General features: G+C 38.7%; 1 protein-coding gene across 1 annotated transcript in view; it reads left to right on the top strand.

Annotated features, from left to right (window-relative positions):
* The window catches only part of dock10 (dedicator of cytokinesis 10), a 140,477-nt gene that overhangs the window by 51,705 nt on the left and 73,731 nt on the right, over nucleotides 1-15,041 (top strand). The window contains 6 exon segments of the mRNA XM_034169275.1: nucleotides 6,817-6,960; nucleotides 7,265-7,399; nucleotides 9,159-9,345; nucleotides 11,263-11,348; nucleotides 13,276-13,359; nucleotides 13,535-13,693. Coding sequence (XP_034025166.1) covers nucleotides 6,817-6,960; nucleotides 7,265-7,399; nucleotides 9,159-9,345; nucleotides 11,263-11,348; nucleotides 13,276-13,359; nucleotides 13,535-13,693 — 795 coding nt within the window.

Raw genomic sequence — 15,041 nt, 5'->3', positions numbered from 1 at the left:
CCCTAAAGAGCATACTTCTGTGAGTATTATTTATCTTTTCTATGTTAAACCGACCTGTTATGGTCTTCTGAAACAGTTGATAGATGTATTTTATAACTTAAAAACGGGAGCGACGCTAACCCGTTAGCATGTCTATGGCATTTTCAATGTTAAAAGTTAGCATTAAGCAGCTCTCATCACGTTCGGGTGCATTTGTTTTCAAATTGTAATATTTCTTAAATGTATTTGTTTATATATTAATAATCTAATGATTATTATATACAATTTTAGAGAAAGAGGCAAAAAGTGTTTCCTGTGAACACCTAGTGACTATTACACCTCCACTTCATCCCTGTCTTATTTAATGACAATTTGTTTCGGTCAAACCATATTTTCAATGTGTTAATTTCTTCAGTGATTTCCTCCAGAACTTTCTGCCAAACTAGAAAACTGCTGCATCCTTGTAAGAGCAGAATACTACTGGAATGAATTTGAATAAGGAAAGTTGGGTTTTTTTTCTTCACTAAATGGATGCTGCACTCACTCCAGTTTATTGTCTGGAATAGTCCCAGATTGCATTTCAGAGCTTCTAGAATTGAAACATTTTCGTGCAGGTGGTGTTGGGGGGTAATTTTGGGTCTTGGGCCACATGTAGAAGGAATCAGTTTTTAAATTAAGCTTTCAATTCATATAGTGGCATCTACCTTTTTTTTTTTTAAAGGTTACTTTATACTTTAAGTAGGTTTTGGAGCACATACTTTTTCACTTTTACTTGAGTAAAGAGGTCAAGTTGATACCAGAGTGTTTTTAAACTGCAGTATCTATACTTCTACTTAAGTAACAAATGTTTGTACTTTTGACACCACTGCCTATAAATGATAAATGTTGTATGGTTTTCTGAAGGGTGTAAAAAGCCATATTCATTGGTGAACAACTTGATAACTATTTTATCATATACCTATAAATGATAAATGTTGTATGGTTTTTTGAAGGGTGTAAAAAGCCATATTCATTGGTGAACAACTTGATAACGATTTTATCATATACATTGGTCCCTCATTTATCGCAGGAGTTACGTTCTAAAAATAACCCGCGATAGGTGAAATCCGTGAAGTAGTCAGCGTTATTTTTTACAATTATTATAGATGTTTTAAGGCTGTAAAACCCCTCACTACACACTTTTCTCAAACAGGCATTAACATTTTCTCACTTTTCTCTCCTGTGTAAACACTTTAATAGAAAAAAATTAACGTTTTCCTATAAATAATTATGATGGCTTTTAGAACTAACAAAATGAATTTTAACGATCGACCTATGAGGTTGGACACGTAAGAAATTATTAATAGTGACTCACCAGTATTTCACAGTTCCTCTGACCGCGCCTCTTCGTCATGGCACCGCTCCGCTGTCCGGATTGGCTGATTACTCGGGTGGTATGAAAAATATTACTGGTCAGTGAAAAGGGTGTATTGCTATTTATCCTTTAGTGTTTTATCCAGTCATATTGGTGTATCATTTATAGGTATATGATAATGCTTTTTATCCACTTTGAATCTTTTTTAAAAAGTTAGTTTGCTAACATGCATACGAGAGAGTGATTGAAAAGTTTTGAGACAGAAAAAGTAGGGTGTGGTTCTCCATCTTTTGCATTCTGAGAAACCAACATTTCTCTTGAGAATGTACGCAGTTTTGACTCCCTGGGTGCATTGTTGCAAACACAATATTTCAGTAAAGTGAGTAGGGGTGTGTCAAATTGGCAAAATGGATAAAGCTGATGGGCGTAGTGTGATTCAAAATCTCATGAAAAAGGGAATGTCTCCGAAGGAGATCCATGAAGATATGATAATGACACTGGGGAGGATGCCTCATCTTATGCTGCAGTTAAATGCTAGCCGGCCAAATTCAAGTGGGGCAGAACAAGCGTCAAAGATGGAGAAAGACCAGGAAGACCCAGAACTGTCGCCTCAATCGATATGATCCAAAAGATTCATGATATAGTCCTCGCTGACACAAGAATAAGTGAGCATCACATAGCCAGTACTGTAGGAATTTCCCAGGAGGGAGTTCACTCTGGCCATTTAAGGCCAATCAGGATAACTTCATACGGGGTGCCCATCACTTCGAACCGGAGTCCAAGCAACAACCAAAGCAATGGAAACATGGGTTTTTCTCCACAGAAGGAAGCCAAAGGCTGTCTCACCTGCTGGAAAGGTCATAGACTCTGTCTTCTGGGATGCTGAAGGCGTCATAATGGTGGTTCTCCAGAAGGGACAGACCATCAATGGGACCTATTATGGTTCCTTTTTGCGACAACTGCGGGAGAAAATAAAGCAGAAGTGGTGTGGAATGCTCAAACAACATGTATTTCAGTAGGACAATGCTCCGGTCCACACGTTTGTCATTGCAATGGCTGCCATTCAAGAATGTGACTTTGTAGTTGTTACGCACCCATCTTATTCTATGATTTGGCTTTTTCGGACATCCATCTGTTTCCAAACATGGAAAGGCATCTTGCTGGAACTCATTATACTGATAATGATGTCATATAGGGTTGCCAACCGTCCCTTGAAAAACGGAATCGTCCCTTATTTGGAAATAAAAGTGTGCGTTCCGTATTGACCTGAAACGGGACGCAGTTTGTCCCGTATTTCTGTGAGAATCAAAAAGTCTGTAAAATGTCAATGGAATTGACTTGCGTTTTATATGGAAACTTACGGTAAATTTTATCCCAGCCTGGCACTGCAGATACGCCTACGAACAGCAATGTCTGTAACGTCGTTACTCCTCCTTGAAAACAAAAAAGAAAGCAAAAATACATGGGCAAATGGGAAAAGGTGCGCGACAACAGCTATAAGTATTGTTTACTTTTTCAGACTTTCACTGTTACATTGTTTTGGATGATATTTTGTTAATTTATACACTTAAATTAAGCAATAACACGACAGATTTATTTTTAAAGAAATTTTTTTTATATTTTGAAGCAGGACAGGATGCTCATATTGAAATTGTGAGTGAAAATTTATTTTGCACTAAAAATAAATTGCTAAATTTGTTTTCCACATGTTCATATAACAAATGCATGTGTGCATCTACTTAAATTCAGGGTCAAGTCAATAGTCAAATGGTTAAAAATCATTTCACACACACGCTGGGAAGGGTGAAGGCAATGGTCAGTTGGCTGGTCCATGGAAATAGAGACTGGAATGGACGTCATGTGACTAGCGGCGTGCCGCACGGCGGCCGTTACTGAGGGTGGAGAGAGACCTTGATCCTGTTAAACAGAAGCGATATGAGGAGAAAAAAGGCAGCCAGTGCTTCACCATCAACTGCACGAACCACAAAAACAAATTCTCCAATACTAAAATAAACTGTACAAGAGCCTTAATGTAATTATGTAAAACAAATGTCTATTTTAAAGTCGTTATGCTGCAATTTAATGTCAATATACTGAGACTATAACTCAACGCCATAAGTTCTTTTCATTAAGCTGCGTTCACATGCAGAAACAAAAATGTTTAAATATATTTGTCATATATATATATATATATATATATATATATATATATATATATACACACATACTTGCAGCTGTTGTTTAATATGATATGTACATGGTGGTCACAGGAGGCATATTTAAATTTTAACAGTGTGGTTGGAGGAGGTACTTTTTACCCTGACTGAGGGTCAAAAGTCATAAATTCTGAATGGTTTTATATCTACTTGTAATCAAATGTTAGTAAAAATCATATGTTGTTGTCTTCAAAAGACTAGCAATATTACAGTGGAAAAAGCAGCAAGGTAAATGAGCACAATGGCAAGGCATACTTCAGATTAATATTTTAATACCTAAGGATTTTTTTATCCAGACATGTATGGGTTCGTTAGACCTTTTAATTAGCATGAATACAACTTACGAGGCTTCATTTATAAAAATCCATCGAGAATTATGATGACAGGAAAATATAAAATCACAGTAAATGAACAGAATGGAATATTTTCCACAAATTTCCACACTTTACATAAAACATTTTTTTCTACCTAGACATGTATGGGCTCATTAGAAAGAGCAATTAAAGGGCTTTAAAACAAGCCTACTTTTATTAAAATCTGTTAACAAATAGCGACAAAGTGAGAAAAGCAGCACAGTTTGTTGTAATTTCCTCAGATTTCTGCATTTTACACAAGTTGTTTTTTTTTTTTCCACCCACACATGCATAGGTGCATTGGAAAGAGCTTTCAAAGGGCTTTGAAACAAGCCTACATTTATTAAAATCCATTAAGAAATAGTGACGCTAGTGCAAAAAAAGCAGTCCGTTTATTATTGATGAGCTGCACATTTCCACCCTTAGTAATGGCGCCTTCCTGTCCTGAGTGACGCTAATAGATAGAGGCGCGCATGTCCATTCCCGTCTATATTTCCATGGGCCAGTCAACCCTGCCAGTGAGGTGTCCCTTATTTTTCAGAGAGTTGGCAACCCTAATGTCATATCTGCAGTGGATGACTTCCTTGAGCTCTAGCATAAAACCTTCTATGAGAACGGTAAGCAATCCTGGAAAAAAGTGTGTGGACTTGCATGGGAATTATGTTGAAAAATAAAGCATTACATTAATTTAGTTGGGGTTTCTTCTTGGTCTGGCTCAAAAACTTCTCACTCACTCATTAACAGGCTGTTAATCACCCAGCAGGCTAATGCTAACATTATAGCTAAGCTGCAGACAGTTAACCCAGTACCACCTTATGGAGGATAATCTTAGTATATATACAGTGTAGTTTCTAAAAATGTGAGATCATTTTAAATTAATCAGCCTCCGCCTTTATCTCAATTTGTTGTGTGTTAATACAGTGTTTAACTGTGGCAGGCTCCCACAGACACTTGATATTAGCCTATTAGCCCTTAGCATATTATCCAAGTTGACCTCAAGAAGAGGTCACAAATAAAATACCAATCACCAATCACATGGCAGGGAAAAATGATTTAATAATATAATGTTGATGGTGGTCAGAGGCACTTCCATGAACTTTAAAGTCTCTTAAATGGAAATAAGATATCCTTATGAGTTATACCACAAAGTGGATATAAAGCAATAAAGAAAGCAGTATAAATAATTATATTTAAAAGAAGAGAAAGTAATAAAATAAGTATGTAATCTGTCATTGTTTATCATAGATGAGTTGTATGTCCTACAACGATCAGTATACCTTGCATGACTGATAAGTTTAGAAACTTTGAAAACCCAAGTGGTGAACTTCATCACTTGATAAACTCTGAAAGTAACATGGATGCCCACAACAACATTTGTGCTTTGTTGCTGTTTTTTCAAGAAACCCATAAATAAGTAATTACAGCTGATTTACATTAGTATTTTTGTGACTTTGAATCATAAATATAAAAAATATAAGTGAAGGTACAAGTTCTCCTAACGGTTTACTTTGGTGTAGACAGTCAAAGTTATGAGCTTGTATTTCCTGCATTAAGTGGACCTGACAGCTGCTAAAAGTGCTAACACCCTTAGCATACAACATTGAATTATATGAGTCTCATTCAGCGTCAATAATGGGACAGGGATGTCTTAGATGATTCGTTAGGACGTTTCACTACACAACAAGCCATATTATTCCAGGTGTTTCTAATAAAATACTCCAAACAGACAGCAACAACACAACAGTGATTGGCCGCTGCCAACGGACTCTGAGTTAAGGTCGGAGCCTATAAGAGGACACCCACAATTATACAGAACTTTGACACTCTGTGGTTTGGATGTCGAAGGATAGAAGGAAGTGGAGAGAGTTTGTTGGTGGCCTGTGCTTCGCAAGGCTTAAGAAGAAGAAAGAAGATTACTGAAAACCTCTTAAACTAAGAAGTTCTTTTTTGTACCAGCCTGTAAACATGTTAATTTGTGGTCTAAATTTGGACTTTTTAACACAGAGTTGTTGGGCAGTATGTCTGATGGCCAATTTGCTACTTTGACAACTTGATGTCTTTGATAACTTTGAGAATTCTTTGATAACTTCATATCTCCTCTGGGACGCCATGATGTGTACTGTTCTTTTGCTTACCATGCTACACAGACAATACACAGTTTTACTTTTAGACATACCATTTCAGATAATACAACGTGAACAGTCACTGCATATAAATGTCAAATGCAACACTTTCCACCCAGTCACATAGCTCCACTGATCCACCCAGTAGGGCTCGACCCACCCACCTGGGGGTGGGCCCAGGGCAGGCTTAAGAACAGCTATAGCCTGGAAGTCGGGGGTATGTCCTCAGCGGTGCATGAGATGTTGTCAAACTCCCACTGTAAATGGTGGCTCTCTTGTTCAACGTGGGCATCTTTTTAATACAGCATCTGGTTTTTTAACTCCATCTCCTGTCAATCTTTGAGTCTTCTGAGTTCGCTCCCCACAACTTACACATTAACCTCAGAGTCCTATGGGAAAGTACTCTGATTTGGAACCAGTCTCTAGGGGTTAGTCAAGGAACTACAAGAAATATGACGTTCGCTTCAGGGCCAAAATTCAGGCTCAAGTGTTGCCACTTGGTGCACGGCTAGCTTCATTCAGACATGCTGTCAGAATACCATTTACAAATTGGTGCAACCGATGCAAGAGCTGAAATTCCGTCCATCAGTCTCGCGATTTTTTGTTTCTATCCCTGATATGTCATAACTATGAACAATAGAGAAACAACTTTTTATTGTAACATCTTTCAAATGATGTACACCATTGCACATAGGTGTACTATGACCTGTACTCATTAGCTGCACCAAAACAAAATGGAATTGGTGGCATAAAGTGAAAAATATCTACAATGTGTCTTCATTGTTTTGCAGGACACCACCTCCCTGTCATCTTCCAAAGGAGGTGGTGGTGGTGGTGGCAGTGGAGGAGGAGGAGGGGGGATTGGTGTGTTTCGGTCAGGTTGGCTTTATAAAGGGAACTTTAACAGCACTGTCAACAACAGTATCACTGTTCGGGTGAGGAACTCTGTCACTCTTCCTTTTAATGCACAACTACAACAATGAAAGGTTCCTTTTCACTTACATTCTTAAATACTCCCCTGATTTGAGCTTCATTAGTAATAGTATTAGTATTATTCTCCATTTTAGTATTATTCTACATATTATTCTAGTAACCCCTTGAGCTAATTTTCAGAAGCATTACCAGTCATTTATAGTTCAAAGATTTATCCAGCATTCGGTTTTGATATTTTTGGGTCATATGGCCATTAGTCCAAGTTGAGAGGGTATATTCATACATTTATTTCTTCTGGTTTTCCAGTCATTTAAAAGGAGATATTTTCAGCTTACCCAGTTGACAGACAACTCCTATATCATGAACTTTTACAAAGATGAAAAAATCTCCAAGGAACCGAAAGGGTGCATCTTCCTTGATTCCTGCACTGGTGTGGTGCAGGTAAGGTTTCATTATGAACTTCTTGACTTAGCCTGATCCAGTGTATTAGCCAATATATTTGTAAAGGTGTAGTCCCTTTCAATTTTTGTAACCACATAAGTGGTAAAAAAAAATAAGTTTTTAAAAGGATTTTCTTCACCACCACTATAAAATTGTTCCTTCTTCAGATAAATGATTCACAATCAAAATTTCACATCAAAATTTGCCTTTTCTGACAGGTGGGATGCTCAGGAATGTTAGGACACAAATGCACAGCTCCAGCAGACAGCTCTGAGTTTTAGTAAACTTTACTGAAGTGGATAGGAGTTGGCGGTACCTGAGTCGGCAGTCCAACAGAAGCAGCAATACAGAAATCATCAGGCAAAATGGCATGGTCAAGGCAACAGGCAGGAGGTCAGGTACACACTATGAGGCAGGCAGGAACAAGAACACAGGTACAGAGCTGGAATGAAGGCACAAGGCACAACAAACTGGCGAGGAACAAAACCACCCAGTGAGCTTATAAAACCCCAGGTGGTAATCAGTAAATCAGGAACAGGTGCGCATGGAAAGCACCAGAAGCAGGGCGTGGCCAGAGAGAAACGCCCATCACCAAGAACCAAGAGAGAGACAAGAGAAACAGAGAGACAGACAGACCCAAGCAGAAAAATCCCAACAAGAGAATGAACAACCCAAAACCCTGGTAATACAAAAGTAACAAAACCCAAACTCTTACATTTTCCAAAAAAATTTACAATTTGAACTCACATGGGTTAAAATATAGCTATATGACATGCTTTTTGTGGTGAAATCATAGATAATTTGGGATGTTTTTCTGTCCATTGAATGGCAAAATAGGTCAGTATCATCATCGTCATAGAAAAAAAAAAACAACAAAACATGGTAGACCTTCAGTTGTGACTAAAACTGCCAAAAAACAAACAAAAAATATAGAAAAGAAAGAAAGACAGCATTGGACACAGCTAATTAACATGGACCAGCAGAGATCCAGTTGTTGTGGACAAATTTCACATGAAAGTTTTGCTGGATATTTGCTGGACAGGAAAGACACACAGGTCTTTTGTGTCAGTTGCCAGTAGTAATATTAGTTATATTTACATCCTTTGTACTTGGTTTGTCAAAACGAGTCGGGGAGAAGATTAACTTTTTATCATATCTATTAGACTAGATTATGCACATTTCCTAGTTGTAAGTTGAAAATTGAGTTCTCACTTTCCATCAGATGCGACACAAATCTTGCACATGCGCATCCTCATTCATGTTTGAAATCTTTCAAGGAACACTGTCACTACATTTTGCATGGAATCCCACCCAAATTTATAGTTTCTAGCAATAAAATTAGCTGTAATTATGCAATATATCACAAAAATTATGATATTTAATAATTAATAGATTTCAAAGCAAAGCAAATGTGACTTTTTTGGAAAATGGAAAGAGACTACACCTTTAAGTATATTTTCTAATTCTGTAAGACAGTGTTATTCTAGTTATTGCTTCGTTTCTTTGGAGAGAGCTGTTCAGTTGTTATTACTAAATCACTGGATCATCTGTATATTATCTCTGTTTTTAAAAGTGGATTACATGAAAATCCAAAACTCACATTAAGTTAGGTTTGAGTATGGGTACCAGTGAGTAGACTTTCAAACTATAAGAGTAATGGAAAAAGATCTAAAATATAAATAAATAAGATGGTAGCTTTTCGGGTTTCTTTTATAATTACATTAATTACCTATATGTCTATTTATCAAATTCCCTGAAGAATAACCGTCTAAGGAAGCATGCCTTCGAGCTGAAGATGAACGAGGTTACGTATTTTGTTCTGGCTGCGGAGAGTGAACAGGACATGGAGGAGTGGATCAGCACGCTGACCCGCATCTTACAGATCAGTCCCCATGATGGACCAGTTCCAGACCGTAAAAGTGTGGACCTCACTGACCATCGCCAGGGTGAGAGTAAATCTTTTTCTGTATTTCAATTGATTAATTTGGTCTACCCCATAAAGGTACCCCAAAATTTTAGCTCTCCCCCATACTGGTAAATCGCATTCATAGTGGCTTATCTGAATTAATTTAGTTCAGGCTATCTTAGTATCATTCACGTTGGGGTAGTAGAATGGCACTCAGTGCGTATTTCTATAAGTTCCCCAAACACCTTATCTCATGTTAGAATAACTATTTTAAAATGTTTTGGCATTGCTCATTTATCCAGATCACCCCACCTAGCTTTTTTTTTTTTTGCACATTTCTACATCAGGCTTCCATCATTTACTAAAATAATTTGATAGTATTCGTTCCCCTTACAGACTTAAAAGGGTCATATAGCACAATCTTTGGTTTATCATGTTGCTGAAGCAGCTGTTACACCTGGCCAAGTTCAGCATCATGTTTTCCAGAGTGGCACCTCAGCTGGGCGTGTTTGAGTCCTTGGGGGGGGTGGGGATGTGAGTGGTTATCATGCTTATTAGCATACATTAGCACAAGTTGGGAAATTTACACATGCTAGTTTTGAACATGTTCAAAATTTTTGGGAGCTCGGCAGGACTACCAACCTGCTGCGGCCACTTTGCAGTTGGTTTGAGGTTCCCTGGTGTAGGTTTGATGTTTTCACATAGAATATGGTCAGAATTTCTCCAAGATATTCAGAGTTGAAGATGGAGTAGACACCAAGCTTTCCCGGAGTTACAATGAGTTATGCCAGATCTATCCTGGGCTGTCTTGAGCCATGTGCAGGTAGGGCTGGGAAGGCTGTGAGTCCACTGAGCTCTGGAAGAAAACTTTATGCAGACTCTGTACAGAGCACGGCCACGTGAAAGGTCCTTGTGGAAATTAGCCAAGATGTTCCAAGTAGTATCTTGACCTGTTATGTTGCCACACTTACCATGCATTAGAGATAAATATGGTTGGCATATCATCTTCAGCATACTTAAAATGTCTATTTATATCTATGCACATGGAGACACTGTTATCACGTTTGTGGGTTTCCATGAAAAATGCCTGAAAAGCCTATATCCAGCCTCATATTTTGTCTTGAGATACTCCCACTGAGCTGATTTTGGCTTTGTCCATCACCCTCATATGATTTGTGAGTGATAGACAACTGAAACTTCATTGCTTTTCTCCCTATTTAAAGCAACAGGCACATATGTAAACAAGTAATTTGTTGTATCACCTTAGTGATTATGTGGTACTTTTTGCCACAAATTTTAATGTGTTCTTAACACACATGTGACCCTCAAAAAAACTTGTGTAAAAAGCGTATATTATGACCCCTTTAACACTTTCACCTAGTATTGTTAAAAGCAGTTCCACACATTTACAGTAAGCCTTCTAGCAACCCAAGAAGTCAGCGGAAGTGTGAAAATCTTGGCAGAGGTGAGAAACAGCACAACTGTAACCTTCATGGTGGATGTTAAAATCCTTATTTTTCCATCACAGTCCAGAGTTTGGGCTTGGGACGGCAGCCTGTTTCCTAACTCGCACTGACACAGCAGTAAGAGTTGACCCAGTGAACAACTAATGGAATGATGTAATGGTCATAGATGTCAGGGCTCTGTGGCCTCTGTACAAACTGCAAATCAGGCCGTGACTGAGTGATGACCTGCCATTAAGGAGCCGTTTTGTTCAGCGTGACCTTTGGGAAGAAGCCCTTACAGGCACATGAAGCTTAATGTATTATCCATGCGTCTGATAAATGGCGTCATATTTTGTTCTGGAATGGATATACTGTATGTCAGCCGACACCGACAGCTGTACGCTGCACCCTCTTAAATGACCTTTAACCCACGGAGTAAATGGACTCCTTAGATAAACCTTTCCAAGCACTTAGTGTTTTCTGAAGACCTGATTGTGTTTTTCTTTCTCCAGATGTGTTTGACCCGTCGTTGAGTGACACGTGTTTGCAGGAGAATGAAGCAACGACAGAGAATGGCATCAATCCAGAGTTAGCGAAGGTTGGCTGCACTTGGATCTCTTAAATGTGAAGACCCACTGATTTTCTGGTCGACGTGGGGGATTTGTGTTGTACATGTGGAGCTAGCGCAGAAGAAGGGTCTAAGTACACTTGGAGGACAGTCACTCCAATAACAAACAGGTGTGCTCTCAAAGGAAGTGAAGCAAATGAAAGGAGACAAGGGAAGGAGATGTCAAAATAAAACACAAAGTGAGGAAGAAAAACCAGGACCATGACACAGAGTGTCACGAACAGTGTCCCAGTGGGCACAATGAGAAACACTAACTCAACTAAGAATAGAAAACCAAAAGCTAATTCACCTGAAGACCATCAAGCTGTGATTCCCTGAGAGCGGTATCCATGAGCTTGTGGAGCTGGTACAAATTTTAGGAGTTCGTAATTCTAAATTTAAAATTATTTTAAATGCTCAAACTCGCAGCTTTGCAGACTGAGATAAAAGGAAAAACATTGCTTAGGTGGATCCACATCCACAATTCGCAACTGATCCGCGCGGCACAGTGGATTAGCGGTTAGCACTGTTGCCTCACAGCAAAGGATCCAATCCTGGGTTCGCTTCCCAAAAACATGCAGATTAGATGAATTAGAAACTTCAACCCTATTCAAGACTTTAGTGAGCACAGTATGGAGAAAGCGCTTGCCATGGGGTCCAATGGACCCCAAAGGTCCTGAATAGGGTTAAATTGCCCTGTTTATGTGTGGCCCTGCAATAGACTGGGGTCCTGTCTAGCGTCTTGCCCTAAGACTGCTGGGATAGGCTTAGGGTGGCCAGATGTCCGTCTTTGTGCCACAAATTGAGATGGTTTCTGGCGTTGTTATTGACAGTCCAGCTTCAGGTTTGAAACATGCATTTTTAGAACACGCATTTCAAAACTGAAGGCTCCAGGTCTTCCCTGACCTGTAACTGGAATAGGCGAGTACAGAAAATGAATGAATCTTCCCTAATCCACCTTTTGTCAAAATCATAACTTTTTTAGATATTACAAATGTACTGATAGAAATGATCACATGACCACCGCCATCCTTCACTGGCGGAATTAAAAACATTGCTTTTTCTTTTGTTTTAGTTTTTTAATTTAGTGTATACCAATGTTTTCCCTTAAGGTCTGGTCTCACTTTCTCCGATGTGCATCCTGGAAGGTCACGGTTTTAAACTTTGTCCATATCTTGGACGATGTCTGTGATGAACCAGGACTTTCTGTCATTGTGCCGTGGTCTAGTTTTAACCGTGGTGAAATTTTGCTGCGAACTGTGACATATACACTTCCACGGAGCTCGTGATGTTGTTGTACCTGCTTGTGGCATCACTGGAAGCGCCAAGGTTATGCTGAAGTTATACTATGGGCATGCATGCTATGGTTGTTCTTTGCAAATGTCACATTTGCATTTATATCGCATATTCATGCTCAAAGTGCTTTACAGTGATGGTTCACATTCACCCATTCACACACCGATGTTAAGGTGTTGCCGCCATGCATTGTAGCATCTTGGTGCGTTTACATCATGGAGCAGTCACGACTGTAGATTGTAACCTTCTGAGATGCATATCGGTGAAAGTGAGAATGGGGCTTTATGCGGAACACATTTCTATATTGGAGCTGGTGTGATGCTGAGCTCGTGACATGCAGCTGATTCTTGTTGGATAACACACATTATTACCACATATGTAGGAAGGCTTCAGTGCAGTGCAGCTGTGTAATTTTCAGCTAAAAATGCCACTTACAGACACTCCAAGGAGCACGTTGTTGCTACACTTCATCTCTGTCACCCGCAGTAAGAAGTGAGAGCGCGCTGAAGTGATGTTGGAAGAATTTCACCTGACAGCGGGTCTTCACATCAACGCAACACAGTTGCTGCATGTGCTGATATTTTGACACTAAGCACCAAGTTGTTGTCCATCTCTGTCACAGTATATCTCTGAGACGGAGGAGGGAATTCGCTCTGCCAGGAGAGAAGAGAGGCTGAATCTGTTCTCGCTCGACCCCGACACACCTGTACGTAAAACGAGCAGGACTGCACATCCTCTATATTCGTGTATCTTGTTTTATTATATGATTTTTTTTTTCTCTCTCATTTTGAAATGATGCATTGTTGTCTATTTTATCATTACTCCTCATTTTGTGAAGCTGCTGCTCACTAAACAAGATCTCTTCTTCCATGTGTCCACAGGTGCTGAGGAGTCCACGGGCAGAATGTATGCCAGCAGAGAACGTGGCCGTGCGTCCGTTTGAGGAGAAACTGGGCCGAAGGTTTATGATAAGCTGCCGATCCCTGAACCTCTTGTTGCAGGGCTGCGTTACAGAGACCGAAACTGGACCGGTCACTAATGTGAGCCTCTCAAACACTCTGCAAACAGTTACATAAACTGAAGGTTTTAAACTCTGAAATATTTACCTTCAGTAAAAAAGCTTATGTATGTTTCGCCTCTTCTTAATATTACAAAACATAGGGGGTGGAAACAGGAGACAGTAACAAATCAGATTTTGTATCCTTGTTGCAAATAATGAGTAGTATCAAGCAAATGCTATTGCAGTTGATAAGATCTACATTAACATATTATTGTGCTTGCGATTAACAGAGAGAATTAAAAAAAAGTTGGACTATTCATTCTGGTATGCCATCAAAATCAATTTGCTAAAATTTAAAACAGCCATCATAGCAAGCAGTGTGATTGATTAGGGGGTTTTCTCTCCTAATGCGTGTTCATTAGATATACTTTATTGATCTCACAATGGAGAAATTATGTTAGTTGTCCATATCTTTCTATTGTCATGGAAGGTGTGAGTTGCAGTGCCAATAACAAAAAAAACCAAAACAAAAACTTCTTCAGTGACACGACAATGCTATGTTCAGATTCAGCAAAATAGTTTGACTTCGGTGTGGATAATGTTTGGTAGTTTCATTTGGAAGCAAAACACAACCCAGTATTTTGTTTTTGTGGGATAGTCACGGCAGTGGATTTGTGCTGAATGACATGTATTCCAGGAAAAAAAAAGTGTTCCATTCATTTGATTATTTTCTGTCTTATTTACATTCATACATTTTAATCCTCACCCCAAGCCAAATAATTCAACTAATACAGCTATATCCCTCTATATATGTCTACTGTAGATATAGAGGAATATATCTTATCTGTCTCTTTTTCTGTGGTCACATATATTGATTTAATTCTTTGATTAATTAATTGTTGAAATCCTGGCATTGCAAATTTCTGGAGGGTCTGATATATAAATCATTTGTGACTATATATGGAAATGATAAAATAGTGTCTTAAAAAATAACAGGTTTTTTTTTTTTTTTTTGCAATTTCTTTAAAGTATTAATTTATTTCAATGCCATACTGGAATGAACTGAAGACAGCAGTACTAAAGAAAAGCCAATAAAAGTGCTTTGGAGCATTTATTTTCTGTTTTATATTTAAGAAAATGTTTATCAGTAATGTAACATGTATAATAATTACATGCTTTTTATTCAAACAGCATAATGATTGGTATTGTACTGAGGGTAAAAGACACAGTCCTTCATTGCCCTTCAAGCACTTAAATAGACTTGCACTGCAGCACAACAAAAATAAGGCCATGGGGCTGAAACAAGGAGTGCAGTGACACAGATTTGCACTTGAAAGATTCTGGAACATTGTCCCTTTAAAACTACAGTGTGTGATTTGGGGTGTTGA

The sequence above is a fragment of the Thalassophryne amazonica genome, chromosome 4 (genome assembly GCF_902500255.1).
Source record: "Thalassophryne amazonica chromosome 4, fThaAma1.1, whole genome shotgun sequence".
Classification (NCBI taxonomy): domain Eukaryota; kingdom Metazoa; phylum Chordata; class Actinopteri; order Batrachoidiformes; family Batrachoididae; genus Thalassophryne; species Thalassophryne amazonica.
Note: the sequence above shows the minus strand (reverse complement) of the source record. Positions and strands in the feature narration are given on the sequence as shown.